Source organism: Paramormyrops kingsleyae, unplaced genomic scaffold, assembly GCF_048594095.1.
Source record: "Paramormyrops kingsleyae isolate MSU_618 unplaced genomic scaffold, PKINGS_0.4 ups117, whole genome shotgun sequence".
Classification (NCBI taxonomy): domain Eukaryota; kingdom Metazoa; phylum Chordata; class Actinopteri; order Osteoglossiformes; family Mormyridae; genus Paramormyrops; species Paramormyrops kingsleyae.
In genome coordinates, this window is record NW_027326055.1 from 14,451 (window position 1) to 31,137 (window position 16,687).

At 46.1% G+C, this 16,687-nt stretch overlaps 2 protein-coding genes across 3 annotated transcripts in view; one reads left to right on the plus strand and one right to left on the minus strand.

The window, feature by feature from the left end:
• LOC140586982 (peroxisomal bifunctional enzyme-like) overlaps nt 1–16,687 on the minus strand; it is a 76,226-nt gene that overhangs the window by 7,048 nt on the left and 52,491 nt on the right. Inside the window, exon 1 of one of the 2 annotated variants that reach the window (XM_072708539.1) lies at nt 370–5,866. The exons of the other annotated variant lie outside the window; for it this stretch is intronic. Within the exon in view, the coding sequence (XP_072564640.1) occupies nt 370–433 (64 nt within the window). The 5' untranslated portion in view covers nt 434–5,866. Of the gene's footprint in view, nt 1–369; nt 5,867–16,687 lie in introns of those variants that run through there. 2 annotated transcript variants of the gene reach the window in all.
• On the plus strand, nt 484–16,364 carry LOC140586981 (uncharacterized). The gene is made up of 5 exons (XM_072708537.1): nt 484–501; nt 1,156–1,380; nt 3,143–3,166; nt 13,735–14,016; nt 14,206–16,364. Exons 1-5 carry the CDS (start codon nt 484–486, stop codon nt 15,652–15,654), a joined length of 1,998 nt encoding a protein of 665 aa, XP_072564638.1. The 3' UTR covers nt 15,655–16,364.

A 16,687-nucleotide genomic window follows, 5' to 3' on the forward strand; every position in this document is an offset into this window, starting at 1 on the left:
AAACAAAATGACTACAGTAATAAAGAATATTTATTTGTTTACCTGCAAAAAAATCACAAATAAGTAAGAACAAAAATGTCTGTAACCAGCGATCAATATATTGACACTATGGTTGAATATTCACGCTGGCTAAAGCCTAGGTTAGTTATTCACTGTCGGTAATACTTGTTAATCTCTTGGGTCATTCATTTTATTGTTAGCAAACATCGTGTTTTTTTTTTTTGCACTTTAGCGCCAAGGGTACCCTCTACCATATTTCTTAACATTTAGTTAATTTAACTACAAGAATCAAGAATCATTTGTCTGTTGTCGCAGTGTATGCTCCGACTGTGGTGAGTGATGTCTCGTTGAGGGAAACATTTTACTCACAACTTCGCTCAGTGGTTGATAGGTGCCCACGAGGTGATACTCCTCTGGTCATAGGTGACTTCATTGTGATTACAGGCACTGACAGGGCTGGCTATGAGGATTGTGCTTGTCCCCATGGGTCTGGAGAATGGGGTGAGAGTGGCTCCATGATCCTTGACTTTGTGAAAGGTCAGCGGCTGCAGGGTGCTGGATCCTGGTTCCAATGCCCTGAGCCACATTGTTGGACTTGGTACTCCAATCCTAGTGGTGTGGTGAAGGAGATTGATCACATCCTCGTGGGCAGATGCTGGAGGGTCCTGCAGAACTGCAGGGTCTACAGACGTGCCCAGTTTGTGAATTCTGGCCGCAGACTTCTGTTCTTGCTACTCTGAAGATTCAGCTTAGATCCAATAGGCTATAACCTACTAGGAGAATGAGGCTGGACTTGGCCAGAGTCCAAGATCAAGCTGTTTCTGATGAGTTTGCACGCATTTTGTTTGAGGAACTTGCAGACTTGGGTGCGACTGCCGACCTAATGTGATGTGGGAGACCTTCCGTTATATAACCCTAAAGGTTTCCAAGGGTTGTGTTGGTGTTGCTGGTGTTCCCAGAAGGAGATGTTCCATTTAGGAGTCAGGTGTGATCCCAACTGACTGGAAAACGAAACTCATAGTCCTTGTCTGGAAAGGGAAGGGTGATCATCTGGATTGTTGCAACTACAGGGGGATAACACTGCTCTCAGTGCCAGGTAAGGTTCTTGCGAGGGTCATCCTTAACAGGATCCATAATGACTTGCTTGCCTATCAGCGGCCGGAGCAGTCTGGTTTTACACCTAAGAAGTCTACCATCAACTGCATCCTTGCACTGAGGGTTCTCATTGAGCACGAATATTGGCAGAGATTCTTTTCAGCCTTTGTTGATCTTCGTAAAGCATTTGACTCAGTTGATCGAGTTACCCTGTGGGACATCCTAAGACTTCGCAGCATCCCCCTGAAGTTGCAGGACGTCATGGCCGGCCTGTACACTGGTACGGTGAGTGCTGTGCAGAGTGGAAGGAGAACCTCCGTGTTCTTCCCAGTTGATTTTAGGGTTTGCCTGGGGTGTGATCTTGCTCCTACTCTGTTCAATGTTTGTATGAACTGGTTGTTGGGCAGGGTTCTGGGGTCTAGCGGTTGTGGGGCATTTGTTAGTGAAGAAAGTTTTACTGATCTTGACTTTATCGACGATGCTGTGATCATCGCTGAGTCAATGGAGATTCTGATTGGGGCTCTTGAGAGACAGAGCGAGGAGTCAGTGCCTGAGATTGTGAGCGTCCTGGATAAAAACCAAGATCCATGCCTTTAATAACTTTTTAGGAACAGCCATCAGTAGTGTGTCTGTCTGTGGGAAAGATGTCGACTTATCTCGCCAGCGACATTCATGTCTCTGGTGACTCTTCCTATACAGTCAAGACAGACAAAGCTTTGGGGGTCATAAGGTTACTGGAAAAGCATGTGTAGCGATCCCGATATCTTTGCAAGGGGATGCCTGCGCAACACCTGGCTGCGGCAGATGGATGGTCATTTCCGGAGGGTAGGACTGAACCGTGTGTCTGCCTGGGCGGCTGCCAGCCGGGATCCTGAGGAGTTTTGCCATGTTGTGGGTGTGGCATCCACATATTGCACTGTTTTTAATGCATACAGGACAAGCCTGTGGACAGACACTTTGTTGAACTTGAGAACTACATGAGAACCATTCGATCCATGTGTAATGTCATCTGTCATGGGGAATTAACCAAATAGAGAGAATGTAACGCTGTACTAGAGTACTTATATCAGTATATGACAGTCATTTTACAATGATTATGAGGCCAAAGATCCATAGAAAGGGTGACTGAGATTGTTCCCACAACAATTCATAATAGCCTGTCTGGTCGCCCAAGGTATGAATTAAAAGCAGAACAAATTAACAATTGTTTGGAATTGGGATTTAATTGGCAAGGTATTGCTTCACATTTTGGAAGTGATCGACAGACTTTATTTCTACATACTGTAGACAACAGTATGTAGAAATACTCAAATACATGCCTTTATCAGATGTTAATCTGATTATATTAATTATTGTGATAAATTGTTCAGTGCCATCACCAGTATAAATTTCTGTAATAAATGGCCTGCAACTAGCCTGTAATTATTCTCAGATTTTAATGCCTGGAAAAAACTACAAAAATAGGCAGCAGCCTTTTGAGTGTTACAGATGGCCCGACATGCTTTGCCAATGTGTTCGGCATTTCTAAGAGGTTTCCAGTAGAAAGGCAATACATAAAGTACTGGCAATACATAACATTTGTAAAGATCCATCCATCCATCCATCCATTATCCTCTGCTTATCCAAGGTCGGGTCGCGGGGGCAGCGAACACCTCACCAGGAAGGCGTCCAGGAAGCACCCTAAGCAGATGCCCGAGCCACATCATCTGGCTCCTCTCAATGCAGAGGAGCAGAGGCTCTACTCTGAGTCTCTCCTGAATGACAAAGCTCCTCACCCTATCTCTAAGGGAGAGCCCAGCCACCCTGCGGAGGAAACTAATTTCGGCCGCTTGTACTCGCGATATCGTTCTTTCGGCCACTACCCATAGCTCTAGGACTCCTTCTTCAGCTTGACAGCATCCCTCACCACCGGTGTCCACCAGCGGGTTCGGGGATTGCTGCTGCAACAGGCACCAACCACCTTACGGTCACAGCTCCGATCAGCCGCCTCCACAATGGAGGCACGAAAAAAGGCCCATTCGGACTCAATGTCCCTTGCCTCCCCCAGGACATGGGAGATGCTCTGCTGGAGGTAGGAGTTGAAGCTCCTCCTGACAGGGGATTCCGGCAGACGTTCCCAGCAGACCCTCAATATACGCTTGGGCCTGCCAGGCCTGGCCGGCTTCCTTCCCCACCAGCGGAGCCAACCCACCAGCAGGTAGTGATCAGTTGACAGCTCCGTCCCTCTCTTCACCCAAGTGTCCAAGACATGCGACCGCAAGTCCGATGACACGACTACAAAGTTGATCATCAAACTGCGGCCTAGGGTGTCCAGGTGCCAAGTACACATATGGACACCCTTATCCTCCTGAGACCCAAGGAAAAAAGTGTCCTTCAATTGTAAGTTATTTGTCTTTGGAGGAAATAAGACATCTTACAATTTAGATTTTTTCAAATTTATTCTTATTTTAATTTCACAGCATGTCCTCTTTAGAGCACAACAAGAATAAATACGTTTCCCAACATCAGTGAAAAAATAAATGCAAAAATACAATGTCCACTACAATGGACATAAATGAATAGGTCGGGTCTCAGGAGGTTATGCTTGAACATGGTGTTCGTTATGGACAATCCGTGATGAGCACAGAAGTCCAATAACAAAACACGGGTTCAGATCGGGGGGGGGGCGTTCCTTCCAATCACGCCACTCCAGGTCTCACTGTCATTGCCCACATGAGCATTGAAGTCCCCCAGTAGAACAAGAGAGTCCCCAGGAGGAATGCTCTCCAATACCCCTTCCAAGGACTCCAAAAAGGGTAGGTATTCTGAACTGCCGTTTGGTGCATAAGCGCAAACAACAGTCAGGACCTGTCCCCCCACCCGAAGGCGAAGGGAGGCTATCCTCTCGTCCACTGCTGTAAACCCCAATGTGCAGGTGCCCAGGCAGGGGGCAATAAGTATGCCCACCCCTGCCCACGAGCAACTCCAGAATGGAAGAGTGTCCAACCCCCTTCAAGGAGATTGGTTCCAGAGCCCAAGCCGTGCGTCGAGGTGAGCCCGTCTATATCTAGTCGGAACTTCACAACCTCGCACACCAGCTCAGGCTCCTTCCCCATCACAGAGGTGACATTCCATGTCCCTAGAGCTAGTTTCTGCAGCTGAGGATCAGACCGCTAAGGTCCCCGCCTTTGGCCACTGCCCAACTCGCACTGCACCCTACCCCTATGGCCCCTCCTACAGGTGGTGAGCCCATTGGAGGGGGGACCCACGTGCCTTCTTTGGGCTATGCTCAACCAGGCCCCATGGGAGAAAGCCTGGCCACCAGGTGCTCACCATCAAGCCCCACCCCCAGGCCTGGCTCCGGGGGGGTCCCGGGCAAGGGAAATCGTGGATCCATTGTTTTTCTTGTGAGCCGCACTTCGTCTGGTTCCTCACCCAGGACCTGTTTGCCTTGGGTGACCCTACCAGGGGTATAAAGCCCCAGGTAAGTTAGCTCCTGGGATCATTGGAACATGCAAACCCCTCCACCATGATAAGGTGTCAGCTCCAGGAGAGGATCTGTAAAGATGTGAGTACAAATCCACAGTGTGCAATGTTTCAAATGAGAAAAGGGTGTGGTACGTAAGGAATAATTGACGACGGGCCGTTGAATTATTAGAAAAATAATGCACACCCGAGGTGGTAATGCGGCCACGACGCGAAGCGGAGTGGCCGTTACACCTCGGGTGTGCATTATTTTTCTAATAATTCAACGGTCCGGAGTCAATTATTCCGCTTATACTACGGTTGCCACACCTCAAGACATCGATCAGATGATATATTTCAAGGGATTCGTCCGGTTTTTCTACTTAAATCGCTATTGTGAGTAGGATTATTTCTTCCGCATCTCATCCAACGACTCTTTTGCTAGTTCCAAAACGTCATTAGCTGTTGTTTTTTTGGTGTTTTCTTCGTGCTTTTCTCCCTCGAGTATGTCTAGCTGTTCTTCGCTGATCGTTTTATGTCTTTTGTTGTTGCTGGTTGCCTTTGATGTCCGCTTCCGTTTATGTTGTTTTTCATCTGGACTGTCTAATACTGCTGCAGCCCAGTTGTTGAAAGTTTCATATTCACCGTAAATATTAAAATTTACTTTCGGAAAATCGTCTGTCATGTTGTTGTTTTTGTTAGTCCTGTGTGCTGTATAGGTACTGTATGCTAATTTTCGTTATTAAAGTTAACTATGCGAAGTGATATGGAACTGTAATACGGTCAAGAGAGCTGCCTGGAACTACGTTCGCCGTGCGTTTCCCTGAAAATAATTGCACACCTCAGAACGTTCGTCAGCCAATCAGATTCAAGCATTCAACGGTCCCGTAGTATAAGGTGCAAATAAAGCTGTCAAAAATAAGACAACCCCAATTTTTTAAATGTATTTTCTCTTAAAAAAACCCTGTCTTATATTCACCCCAATTAGTAGAAGAAAATGACAGGTATATTGTAATACCGTGGTTCACATGTGCATATTGAACCGTCGGGAGCATACACAATGGTTCAATAATACACTCTGTACTGTTACACTCCTACTATTCCCTTCCCTGCTAAGATTCATTCTTTCCATTCTTCCACTTGTCCTCCTCAAAAGCATGCTGCTTCCCTCCTTGACCATGGCCAGTATGTTTACATGCACACTAAGAAAATCAAATAGTTGTGTTATCTAACTAAAACTGGACTTTTAAAGTACATGTAAACCTGTTAGTCCAACTGAAATCATACTAAATCAGATTTTTCTAAGACACCCAGATAATGCGACTGGAAGTCGATTTACCCCCCCCCCCCCCCCCTGCATTTTGACCCAGAAGTAACACAAAAAACCAGTACACAGAAAAAGCTTGCATCATAGCAGAGGTTGTGTTACTGCCGCACTCCAGCTAATTAACTTCTGCACACAAGACTTCCCACTACATAAAAAAGCTTGTGCACACAATCGCGCATCTACGTCGACCACAGCTTGAAGAAATGGGAACATCAAATCAAATGAGAGACATATGGCTGCAACCAGGAGCCAAATGTTATGTGGGAGGGGTAATGTTGGAGGGGTTTACAACTTATCATCTGATATCCTAGCTGCAGTGATATATATATATATATATATATATATATATATATATATATATATATATATATATATATATACTTGAATCAAACTGCTGAACTCTGCTAACTCAACTGAACCGCCGCCATTTTAATTATGAGTTTGACCAGACCTGGATCTAGACTGCTCAGGTTGGAAGACAATTAGAAATTTTTGGTGGGAGCATTTCACACAATGGACTATACTACATTGCCGTAGCGACTTGTGACCAGAGAAATTGGTGGGGTACATGGACATTTCCATATTTTATGTTTGAACTATTTATGAGCTCTGCATTATGCTCTCATGGTCATCTCTCTAATCAGGAAAATTAATAATAATAAGTGATTTCTGTAAGGTGCTTTGGATAGAAGTGTCTGCTATCCAAACATAAAATTAAACATAAGCTTATCTACTAGCATACAGTATTAAACGCAAAGTTGGAACTGAAGCTCATTAACTGGTATATAAGAACATAAGAGCAGAACATATAACATGAACAGTAATATAGTATGTCTATCTTATCGTATATCTTAATACTCATTAAAGAGAAAAAGCATTAAATTATGATTACCAAACCAAACTGACTTTGGAGACAAATGTGGAAGTGACCTGCACTGCGTTGGTGCAGGGAAGGTGTAACATTACTGCCTGAACTGCCCGTAGTAGCAGCCCAATTGATTTGAAGGCACTGGTCCCCAAGCTTAGTTATTCAAGCTAAGAGCAGCTGTAACTGAACTGCTGGTAGCAAGCTTTACTTTGGGAACCAAAAATTGTTGCATGTTGTTTATGGTTGTGTATGACTAATTTACTTGAATTATAGCACGTCGTCTATCTAACCAGGTAACTTTATACTCAGCACTGACAGGGTTGCCAACTCACATGCATCTGGCAAGAAACTCACGCTATCAGATTCTAATGCAAGAAGTCTTACGGCAAATCTATATTATTCCATTATAAACCTAAAATTAGCTATATCGAAAGCTTTGGGGTAGTTTGCAAACCCTACAGACTATTTTTATTATTATTGTAATTTATTAAGGTAATAAAACTCTTGCATTCATGTAAATACGTGTGCATGTGTGTGCAGACTTGTCTCAAATTGAAAATCTCACTCCAGCCAGGTGACCAAAGTTGGCAACCCTGCGCTGATTTCAATGTTATCAAACTGTCGAGTTAAACACAGTAGTGCACCCGTACCCACAGGGGACATGTTCCAAGACCCACCACAGAGATCTGAAACCGTGAATAGTAGTGAACACTATAAATTACTTGTTTTCCATGTACTTACATACCTATCATAACGTTTAATTTATAAATTACACTGAGACCATGGTTACCAAAGCAATGGATTCAGGGGTTCCACTGTACTGTTATAGTGAGCTTGCTATCCTACAGTAGTGGTAGCTAGCTGGCTAACTATCTCAGAGTTACGTAAACCACTACAAGCAAAGATCCTTATTGAACACAATATTACAGCAAACTACAGCAAAAAAAAGATACATTTTAACAAGAAGGAGCTATATTAAGAATAAGGTAACATCCACCTCCTCTTTCATAGGCAACTGTAAATGTTCTGCAGAAGTACATCTGATGGGACGAAAGAAACAAACGTGATTCGCAGATTCAGATGGTGCAGGCTAAAACTGACTAGTTGGGTGGGCAGAGCAGAAATTTGGGTGGGCATTGTTCACCCCTGCCCACTTCTAGATCTGGCCATGAGTTTCACTGATCTAACCCATGGCCATGTAGGTTTAGTTATTAGCTTTCATTGCCACGGTCATTGCCTTACACTAGGTCAGTCTAATCTCGGTTTCTTGCAACAGAATGTGATTAGGTTCACATTTTAAACCCGTTTTGCGGAATACCCCCTGGATCACCACTTACCATAACACCAATAGGCAGCGTGGGTGATTTGTCGAACCATGCTACCAATCAACAATTGAGTTGTGCTTCTTGACTTTCAAGGTTAGGATTGGGTTTGAGTCCGCCTCTACGGAGTCTCTCCTTGTTTGCTGTGTTATTTGCATTGGGGTAGCAGAACTCAACAGATCACCGGTATTTCCCTATTTAGCTGTGTGCGTTCCCGTAATGTAGTTCTCAGCAGGCAAGCAGGTGGGGGCATGGGCGAATAAAAATTATTTAATAAATTACATAAAAGTAGCAAGAAGTGTGTAATGTAATGTAGTGGAGTATGAATACCCTGAATCTTCAAACTGTAACATCCTAACATCAAACCATGGAATAAATGGCCTTTCACTCTTCAGGAAATTTTCACACTCATTTACTTTCCAGAACACCACTTGTACGTGACCTATAACCTTAATCAATAGACCAAGACCAAGCACCCTGACGCTGCTGTTATTGTAGCGGGAGACTTCAATAAGGCGAAGCTTAAGCATGTCATGCCTAATTTCTACCAACACGTCACCTGCTCTACAAGGGGAAATTGGATCATTGCTACACACCGTTCAAACAAGGATACAAGTCAGTTTCACAGCCGGGTTTCAGGAAAAGTGACCACAACGCCATTTTTCTGGTCCCAGAATATAAACAAAAACTTGCACAGAAAGTTCCGGTGACGAAGACAGTGAGGCACTGGCCTGGTCAATCAGAGGCCACGCTACAAGACGCATTAGATGACGCTGACTGGGAGGCGTTCCGACACAGCTCGGCCGACGTCAGTGAGTTTACGGATGTAGCCGTGAACTTTGTTAGCACACTGGTCGACAAGATCGTCCCAACCGTTACCATTCGAGCCTTCCCGAACCAGAAGCCGTAGGTCGACAGATGCGTTCAGGAGACTGTGAATGCCCGCACCTCTGCTTACAACGAAGGACTGAGAACCGGGGACATGAGTCGGTACAAGACGGAGTCCTACAGAGTCCGGCAGGTGGTGAAAATGGCCAAGCAGGGGTACTGGTATGGAAGGCCAACGGGGCCAAAACATCTTAAAACTTTACGCCTAAAGACGTTAAATATTAACGGCCAGATACGTCAAATTTTCACGCCTTTAGATGTAAAAAAAATCAACACGTCGATTTTTCACATGCAAAAAAATCAACATGTAAATTTTTCACACCTTCAGACGTCAAAAACAGGCGGCATTTTGCAACGTGTGCTGATGTCGACAAAGCGACCCTTTCAAAATAAAAGCACCACCAACTCCTGTCCACAAACGTCCCTTAATTGAGTATTTCCCTCTTTTTTAATTATCCATTCATTATCCATTCATACATGCACACTGAACATAAAAAACATGGATATACTGGCTTTTTTTGCATACAAACTATCTGCTGTCACACACCTGCCTCAAGTACTTTTGTCCATTAGACAAACAATTGCACATACTTGTAACTTCCATCCAGTGACTACATTCAACATATTTATTCAGCTATCCCAGCACTGCTGGTATTTAATGGTGTCTATACTGAAGTCTTATTATCTATGTATAAATGGCTTTTTACATACAAGTTGTTGAGACCTGCGCGAACGAACGAGCAGGGAGTGGAGAATCAGACTAAGGAAGCCGTGAATATGGGTAAATGGGGTTTTATTAAAGCAGCACAGGACGAATGTTAATGACTGACCTGGGGAAAACGGACTCAGTCGCAGACTAAATACACAGGACAAGGCGAAAATAACAGGCAACAGGTGATCAGAATCGGGAATTAACACGAGGTAAGGAGGGGGGCGTGGCACACACGAGGATCGTACGAGCAGGTCATGACACAAGTCTCCAAACACAAGGACAGATCATTAAGATATTAGTTATTATTATTATTTTAATTCTTGTAATATACAGCTGTTACTTTTTCTCATCATTCGTTGTCCCACAGACATTATTTTAAAATGAGTCAACATGAAAATGTTGGAGCAAAAATGACTGCATTTTAAAAAATTTACATGTTAAAATGATGGCAGCATATTGTGCCTCTGACTACCATTTCGGGCATCAGTGAAAATGGTCGGATTGTGCAGAAAAACTGCAACACGCAAATACATCATCCATGCAATGTCTGATCAGCACCCCTGATGAAGAAATCTGTCACATTAGTGCTTCATTCATCAAAATCGTTATCGGCATTTTGCGTTATTCTAGGCTCGTTTTCACTTTAAGTTGTAGATTTGAAGTTGTAAAACCAACATAATAAAGGCAGAATCACCTTGTGCTCTAATTTGAATAATCGAAAAGAGGAAATACGACAACATTAGTGGTAACACTTTATAAGTTCCGTAGTTAACAGGTAAATATGCAGGAAGTAAGCAGCAACAAAGGAGTAGCGCTTCATTAACACCTAAATTGGTACTATTAACTACTAAGGAGTTATGCTTAATTACTCAATAGGTAATAGTGAACTAATTATTGTAGTAGTTCTCTATTACTTCATTAGGAACTATTGAGTATTGCTGGTCTCATTGGGAATTATGTACTAACTATGGATTATTTCTAATAACTACTAGTTCATTACTCATCAAATGAACAGTGCTTTTTTTTTGGACTAACAGGAACTTACAGCCTACTGTTCTGAATGGTTTTTGCCATTTTTTTTTCCTTTTGGAATAACAGGCTTGTTTCTTCCTACTTGTTTGTATGACATACAACTTATTCTACAAAATATTACTACCTAAAATATGTATACAGTACCTACATTTTAATTATTTACCTCACTTCAGTCCGTGTGCCAGTGTTCTTCAAACTGTGCTTTGAAATCCAACTGAAGGGATGGTCAAACAGAGACTCGTGTTTTGCCACATGCTGTGCTCCACCACATATTGTTGATATTTTCTAAACATTAAGAAATTAATGTATGCATTTTAAATAAGGAATGACGTCTTACTAATGACCTAAATAAAACTAATTGTAATTCATTAGTAATGAATGTGGCGTTACTGACTTCTTCCATAGGAGTTACTAAAGAACAAGAACAGTATTATAAAGTGAAACACACCGTAACTCATTAGTAATTAATGTGGCGTTACTGACTTCTTCCATAGTAGATACTAAAGAACAAGAACAGTATTATAAAGTGAAACACACTGTAACTCATTAGTAATGAATGTAGTGTTAGAGTAAGCTATTTCTTTCACAAACATTTACTGAGTTCTTTTTAAGCGGTTAATAAGAACAATGAATGTTAACATTATTTGTTTCACTTAAACATTTACCAATTTAGGTGTTAATGAAGCGCTACTCCTTTGTTGCTGCTTACTTCCTGCATATTTACCTGTTAACTACGGAACAGTATTGTAAAGTGTTACCACATTAGTTAACCTACATCCCTGTCAAGTGATTTGCAGTCACACCTCAACGATCCACGCGTGTACTTACATCATAGAAAAAAATTAACATATTATAAATATGTATTATTACGAAAGTGGACGTTTCGTGTCGCAGCAATGAATATATAAATTATACTAATAAGCAGTGGGACGTATCGCCGTACGTGTTTAAACGTACTGTGACTAAGAGACAATGCAGGTCTTTGCCGCAGGTACGTATTTCTGCATCACTTTACGTTTTTGATTACGGATTCTTTGCGTGGTCGTGATGAGCCACAGAAGACTGTTTAATGGAGGTGTGCGTGCCATTAAACTACACTCACCTAAAGGATTATTAGGAACACCTGTTCAATTTCTCATTAATGCAATTATCTAATCAACCAATCATATGGCAGTTGCTTCAATGCATTTAGGGGTGTGGTCCTGGTCAAGACAATCTCCTGAACTCCAAACTGAATGTCAGAATGGGAAAGAAAGGTGATTTAAGCAATTATGAGCGTGGCATGGTTGTTGGTGCCAGATGGGTCAGTCTGAGTATTTCACAATCTGCTCAGTTACTGGGATTTTCACGCACAACCATTTCTAGGGTTTACAAAGAATGGTGTGCAAAGGGAAAAACATCCAGTATGCGGCAGTCCTGTGGGCGAAAATGCTTTGTTGATGCTAGAGGTCAGAGGAGAATGGGCCGACTCATTCAAGCTGATAGAAGAGCAACTTTGACTGAAATAACCACTCATTACAACCGAGGTATGCAGCAAAGCATTTGTGAAGCCACAACACGCACAACCTTGAGGCGGATGGGCTACAACAGCAGAAGACCCCACCGGGTACCACTCATCTCCACTACAAATAGGAAAAAGAGGCTACAATTTGCACGAGCTCACCAAAATTGGACAGTTGAAGACTGGAAAAATGTTGCCTGGTCTGATGAGTCTCGATTTCTGTTGAGACATTCAAATGGTAGAGTCAGAATTTGGCATAAACAGAATGAGAACATGGATCCATCATGCCTTGTTACCACTGTGCAGGCTGGTGGTGGTGGTGTAATGGTGTGGGGGATGTTTTCTTGGCGCACTTTAGGCCCCTTAGTGCCAATTGGGCATCGTTTAAATGCCACGGCCTACCTGAGCATTGTTTCTGACCATGTCCATCCCTTTATGACCACCATGTACCCATCCTCTGATGGCTACTTCCAGCAGGATAATGCACCATGTCACAAAGCTCGAATCATTTCAAATTGGTTTCTTGAACATGACAATGAGTTCACTGTACTAGAATGGCCCCCACAGTCACCAGATCTCAACCCAATAGAGCATCTTTGGGATGTGGTGGAACGGGAGCTTCGTGCCCTGGATGTGCATCCCACAAATGTCCATCAACTGCAAGATGCTATCCTATCAATATGGGCCAACATTTCTAAAGAATGCTTTCAGCACCTTGTTGAATCAATGCCACGTAGAATTAAGGCAGTTCTGAAGGCGAAAGGGGGTCAAACACCGTATTAGTATGGTGTTCCTAATAATCCTTTAGGTGAGTGTAGATAGAGAACTTGGTTCGGAGCGCAAAGGAAAATGGCTCTTAGAAGCTTTCTTTTGAACTGCAATCAGATATTGTCAGGGTCAGCCTCCCGCTGTGGTCCTTCCGTGCCCCTTCCCCGTTTGACCAGCAGGTGGTGCTGGTCATCCCGTCCATACGTCAGTCCTTGTTTCTCCCCTATCTCTTGTCTGGTCTCGTGGCTCAATGTATTAAGCATGTGCTGTCTGTTTGCCCCTCGGTCCTGAGTTCCCTCTTGTTGTGAGTTCGAATCCCGCCTCCTCTGTTTTTGTATTTTGCTCCCTAGTGTTTCATTTGAGTTTCTTTAGTTCTTGTGTCTGATTTTGTAGTTGGTTTTGGTTTTGTCCCTTGTGCCCCTGCTTGTGTCTTTACCTGTTTTATTCCCTAGTGTTGGTTTCTGTTTCCTTGATTAATTCTTAGTTTCCCTGATTGTTAGTGTCTTTGAGTTAATTGGTTTCACCTGTGTCCTGTTTCCCTAGTCTTTGTTAATCAGCCTCACCTGCCCTGTGTTAGTCATTACCCCTGTAGTATATTAGTTCCTGCCTTTGTTCTGTTCCCCGCTGGAGGATGGACCGGAGGCTTTTGCTCGTCGGCTGAAGGCCTGGGTCCAGGGTCTCCGGTATCCAGTTACTGGCCCAGGAGAAGCCACGGCCGCCTCCGCCGCTCCACCCGAGCCCTGCCCAGGGGAAGCCACGGCCGCTTCCGTCGCTCAGTCCGAGCCCTGCCCAGGGGAAGCCACGGCCGCTTCCGTCGCTCAGTCCGAGCCCTGCCCGGGGGAAGCCACGGCCGCTTCCGTCGCTCAGTCCGAGCCCTGCCCGGGGGAAGCCACGGCCGCTTCCGTCGCTCAGTCCGAGCCCTGCCCGGGGGAAGCCACGGCCGCTTCCGTCGCTCAGTCCGAGCCCTGCCCGGGGGAAGCCACGCCCGCTTCCGTCGCCCTGCCCGAGCCCTGCCCGGGGGAAGCCACGCCCGCTTCCGTCGCTCTGCCCGAGCCGCCCGTGCCTGGCCCACAGGGGGCCTCTGCTTCTGCTCTGCCCGCGCCCGGCCCACAGGGGGCCGCCGCCTCTGCTTCTGCTCTGCCCGCGCCCGGCCCACAGGGGGCCGCCGCCTCTGCTTCTGCTCTGCCCGCGCCCGGCCCACAGGGGGCCGCCGCCTCTGTTTCTGCTCTGCCCGCGCCCGGCCCACAGGGGGCCGCCGCTTCTGCTCTGTCTGCGCCCGGCCCACGGGAGGCCGCTGCCTCTGCGATGCCCCGGCCGCTCGCGCCCGGCCCACGGGGGGCCGCCGCCTCTGCTCTGTCTGCGCCCAGCCCACGGGGGGCCGCCGCCTCTGCTCTGCCTGCGCCCGGCCCACAGGAGGCCGCGCCTATGTACTCTGCCCCTGTTTCTCCATCCAAGCCCGTCCTGGCCCCATGCCCCGAGTTCTTGAGTCCGACCCCCATCCAATTGGACCCTTTTTGGCACTGGTGGGGGTCCAGCAAAGGACCGGCCTGGTTTTCTGTCTCCCGAAAGGGGAGACGGGGACATACCAAGCGGTCCAACCGCCCTGACCTAGTCCCTTCCGCATTGTCACCCTCTGGTCCCCATCCTTCATTCCCTTCTCCTTCGCCCTCCAGTCCCCGTTCCGGTCCTGTCCCTTCCTCGTCGGCGCCCTCTAGTCCTAGTTCCTGCCCCAGTCCTGTAGTCCCTTCCTCGTTGCCACCCTCTAGTCCCCATCCTACAGTCCCTTCCTTATCGCCCTCCAGTTCCCGTCCACATCCTGCAGTCCCTTCCTCACCGTCACCCTCCAGTTCCCGTCCTGCGGTCCCTTCCTCATTGTTCCCCTCTGGTCCCCATCCTTCCTTATCGTCCTCCAGTCCCCATTCCAGTCTTGTGCCCTCCTCGTCGTTCCCCAGTCTTGTAGTCCCCTCCTCGTTGTTGCCCTCCGTTCCCAGTTCCCGTCCTTGTCCTAGGGTCCCTTCCTCAGTGTCCTCCAGTCCTTCGCTCCCTTCCTTGTCACCCTCCGGTCCCTTTTCCCGTCCTGCCGTCATTGCCTCATCGCCCTCCAGTACCCGTCCTTGTTCACGTCCCACAGTCCCTTCCTTGTCACCCTCTGGTCCCAGTTCCCGTTCTCACTCCGCGGTCCCTTCCTCGTCGCCCTCCGGTCCCAGTTCCTGTCCTCGTCCTGCAGTCCCTTCCTCGCCGTCAACCTCCAGTTCCCGGCCTCCAGTCCATTCCTCATCGCCCTCCAGTTTCTGTCCCCGTCCTGCAGTCCCTTCCACCTCGCCCTCCAATCGGCCACCAGGCCCACACCCTACCCAACCTTTCCCTTTTATGTTTCCTGGCCAGCAGTCCCAAGGAGTCCCGTTGCTACCCTTCCCTTTCAGTTCATCTGCACCATTTCAGTCCCAGTCCCATGTTCCTGGTCCTTTCCCTTCTGTTTCCCCTCCATTTTGTTTTCCGCCTCATGCCCCAGGTTTTGTTCCTCCGTCCCCGCGTCCATTCCTGAGTCAGTTGGTTTTTGGTCCCCATGTTCTGTCTCCTGCTGTGTTTTCCCGTCTGGTCTTTTTGTCCCAGCTCCTGGTGTCTGCTCTGTCTATTTTCATGCCCTTCTTGTCTGAGTTTTTGGTTTTGTCTGTCCAGTTTCTCAGTTGTCGTTAGTCTGTTCCCTGTCCGGTTCTGCGTCTTGGTCCTGTCCATCCATCCTGTCTGTCCGGTTCCTTGGTTGTTGTTCGCTTGTTCCCCGTCCTACTCCGCGTCTGCGTCCTGTCTGCCTGTTCTCTGCGGCCCTGGCAGTGCCCCGGCGCGCGTCCGGTGTCCGCGCGTTAGGTGGGGGGTACTGTCAGGGGGTACTGTCAGGGTCAGCCTCCCACTGTGGTCCTTCCGTGCCCCTTCCCCGTTTGACCAGCAGGTGGTGCTGGTCATCCCGTCCATACGTCAGTCCTTGTTTCTCCCCTGTCTCTTGTCTGGTCTCGTGGCTCAATGTATTAAGCATGTGCTGTCTGTTTGCCCCTCGGTCCTGAGTTCCCTCTTGTTGTGAGTTCGAATCCCGCCTCCTCTGTTTTTGTATTTTGCTCCCTAGTGTTTCATTTGAGTTTCTTTAGTTCTTGTGTCTGATTTTGTAGTTGGTTTTGGTTTTGTCCCTTGTGCCCCTGCTTGTGTCTTTACCTGTTTTATTCCCTAGTGTTGGTTTCTGTTTCCTTGATTAATTCTTAGTTTCCCTGATTGTTAGTGTCTTTGAGTTAATTGGTTTCACCTGTGTCCTGTTTCCCTAGTCTTTGTTAATCAGCCTCACCTGCCCTGTGTTAGTCATTACCCCTGTAGTATATTAGTTCCTGCCTTTGTTCTGTTCCCCGCTGGTTCATCGCGTCGTGTCTAAGCTATTGTCTAAGCTCGTGTCTCTGATGTCTACGGCTGTCTGTGGTATGCCCTTGTCTCTGGTTTTCCCCATGGTTGTGTCTTGCTTTTCTAGTTAGTTAGTTAGTTAGTTAGTTAGTTAGTTAGTTAGTTAGTTAGTTAGTTAGTTAGTTAGTTAGTTAGTTAGTTAGTTAGTTAGTTAGTTAGTTAGTTAGTTAGTTAGTTAGTTAGTTAGTTAGTTAGTTAGTTAGTTAGTTAGTTAGTTAGTTAGTTAGTTGTTTCATGTGTGTTATTTAGTCTGGTTTATTCCTCCCTCTTTAGTTTTGACCCCTCGTGG